Source organism: Trichosurus vulpecula, chromosome 8, assembly GCF_011100635.1.
Source record: "Trichosurus vulpecula isolate mTriVul1 chromosome 8, mTriVul1.pri, whole genome shotgun sequence".
Lineage (NCBI taxonomy): Eukaryota > Metazoa > Chordata > Mammalia > Diprotodontia > Phalangeridae > Trichosurus > Trichosurus vulpecula.
The window spans coordinates 44,920,663-44,923,600 of NC_050580.1; the positions used below are offsets into that span (position 1 = coordinate 44,920,663).

The window sequence follows — 2,938 nt, forward strand, 5'->3', positions numbered from 1 at the left end:
AAGGGTCAACTTTGTGTCAGATACTATGCTATTTCCCAGGGGCATTTACAATTTAGAATTCTCTCATAACAAACATTTTATCTACAGTTGAAATATATTTTGAACTTTAATGCAATTCTGCGCATTTTTTCTCTGCTAAGGCTCTGTTGATTCGTCCACCAATTCCATGAAGGAGCCTATGCTGTGTAAAACTTCTTCAGTGTGATACAAGAGACACCATCTTGTTGAATGGCATTGAATAATCAAACACTGGTGACAGAATTTCTTCTACAAGGTTTCTCAGCGACATCTCAACTCCAGACATTCTTGTTTAGCACCTTTCTTTTTCTTTATCTCACAGCCCTCACAGGTAATATTCTCATTGTCATGGCCATCAATCTGGACTCAGGTCTCCATACACCCATGTATTTTTTTTCTTGCCAACTTGTCCATGTCAGATAATGGCTGCACATCCACAGTTCTGCCCAAATTTCTGGAGGATCTTTCTGTGGTAAAGAAATCCATTTCCTATGGTGGCTGCATGACCAAGCTGTATTTCCTCCCTTTTTTTTTATTGGGGACTGAGCTTCTGCTCTTCACAGCCATGGCTTATGACAGATATGTGGCCATCTGCCACCCCTTACATTATAGTACTATGATGAGCAGGATGGTTTGTATGATTTTAGTGAGCAGTGTGTGGGCTGCTGGAGCCCTCAGCTCAATATTACAAACTGGTCTAATGCTACAATTAATGTTTTGTGGTCCTAATGAAATTAAACACTTTCTGTGTGAAATCCCTTCTTTGTTGCTGCTCTCCTGTAGCTCCACATATGTGAACAACATCATGATAGTCATTGCAGATGTGTACTTTGGAGTGATCAATTTTATGCTCACTATATTGTCTTATGGCTTTATCATCTCCAATACCCTAAAGATCCGCACCACAGAGGGGAAGAAGAAAGCCTTCTCTACCTGCTTCTCTCATCTCCTTATGGTCACCATATATTACACCACGATCATATACACTTACATGCTTCCAGGCTCCAGTTCTTCAATGGATAATGGCAAAGTGCTGGTTGTCTTGTACACCACAGTCAGTTCCGCCTTAAACCCTCTCATCTACACACTTAGGAATAAGGATTTTAAAGCAGCCCTCAGAAAATATTTGTATCTTTTTGGGAAATGATTAGAATAGACCAAGATGGCTTCCTTGGAATATTATTTCTAGACACTACTATGAAATCTAGACACAAGAAAAAAAATGTTTAGATGAACATCTTTATTCAGATTTACATAATGCTTTTTTTTGAAATTGCTGTTTTTTCTTGTAAATCCCTTGTCCTCAAAGCCCTTCATAATCTACTGCCTTTGCCTTCACACCTTTCTAGGCTTCTTCTAATTCATTATTGCGTTATTGTTCACTTTTTGTCCAATGATTCATGATCCTGTGGACTATCCTGTCCATGGGGTTTTCTTGGTAAAGATACTGGATTGTTTTCCATTTCCTTTTCCAGTGGATTAATGCAGAGGTTAAGCAATTTGCCCAGGGTCACACAGCCAGTAAGTATGTGAGCTGGATTTGATTTCAGGTCTTCCTGACTCCAGGACCAGTGCTCTATCTACTTATCCATCTAGCTATCCCTTATACCTTAATTCCTCACCAAATGTTCTTTGGTCCAATGGCACTGGCCTCCTTGCAGTTCCATGAATAAGCATTCCATCTGTAGGGTCTGGTTACTGTCTTTGGCTGCTACTCATTCCTGGAATGTGCTCCCTACTCATCTCTACCTCCTGACTTCCCTGGTTCCTTCAAGTCTCACCTAAAATTTACCTTCTCCAGGAAATCTTTCCCAACCTCTCTTTATTCTAATGCCTTCCTTGTGTTAATTATTTCCTATTTTTCCTGTAGGCAGCTAGGTGATGTTAGTGGATAGAGTGCCACGTCTGGAGTCAGGAAGAATCGTCTTTCTCAGTTCAAATCTGGCCCTAGATACTAGATGTGTGACCTTGGGGAAGCCACTTAATCCTGTTTGCCTTGGTGTCCTCGTATGTAAAATGAGCTAGAGAAGGAAACAACAAATCACTCCAGTATCTTTGCCAAGGAAACCTTAAATTGTTTCATGTAGAGTTAGACATGACTGAAATGATTGAACGACTATGTTTATCCTTTACATAGTTTATTTATTCATACTTGTTTGTTTTCTCCCCCAATTAGATTGTGAACTCCCTGAGGACAGGGACTGTCATTTGCATTTCTTGCATTTTTAGTGCTTAATACAGTGACTGGAACATAGGAGGTGCTTAGTAAATGTTTGTTGACTGATAAACTCGAGGTATTATACTTGGATATATACCCAATGCCTTTTAATGTTGCATGATTCACTACCGACCTGTTGGGAGTCATAGGGAAACACATCATGGCTGTTTAGAAGTTAAATTGAGACATAATGGATTCCTGATCTTTGCGGGCTTTTGAGTAGAGGCTTGATGATGATTTGTGAGGGATATTGTAGAGTGGGTTCTGGCTTCAGGGATGATTGGGATGGAATAGATTCTGACTTCATAAACTTTCCAAATCTTTCTCCTTCCCTGTCCTATTCAAAGAGCCATTCTTTAAAAATGTATTCAATCATGACCTTTTGTTTTTCATTATGTACATTTTCTAATGTATCTCTTTTTCCCCCACTTCCCAAAGTATCATCTTTTATAAGAGAGAATAAAAAAGAAAAGCATCTGCTGTACACAATTTAACCTTTATATCCTGACCCCATCTCTGCATAATATGGGGGGAATTGCCTTCCTATATCTTTTGTTCAGGTTCGGGATAGGTCATTAAATTTTCCTCCAATATGCCAGGGAGGAAGGGATATTCTGTATGTATACACACACACACATATGTATATATATAATCCCATATATATGTATATATCCCACATTACATATATACCCCATATAAATA

At 39.0% G+C, this 2,938-nt stretch overlaps 1 protein-coding gene across 1 annotated transcript; it reads left to right on the top strand.

Annotated features, from left to right (window-relative positions):
- The first annotated feature begins 228 nt into the window (after window positions 1–228).
- On the top strand, window positions 229–1,165 carry LOC118830254 (olfactory receptor 13A1-like). The gene is given in 2 exon segments (XM_036737175.1): window positions 229–408; window positions 410–1,165. Coding segments are annotated over 2 exon segments (936 nt in total).
- Window positions 1,166–2,938: the final 1,773 nt, after the last annotated feature.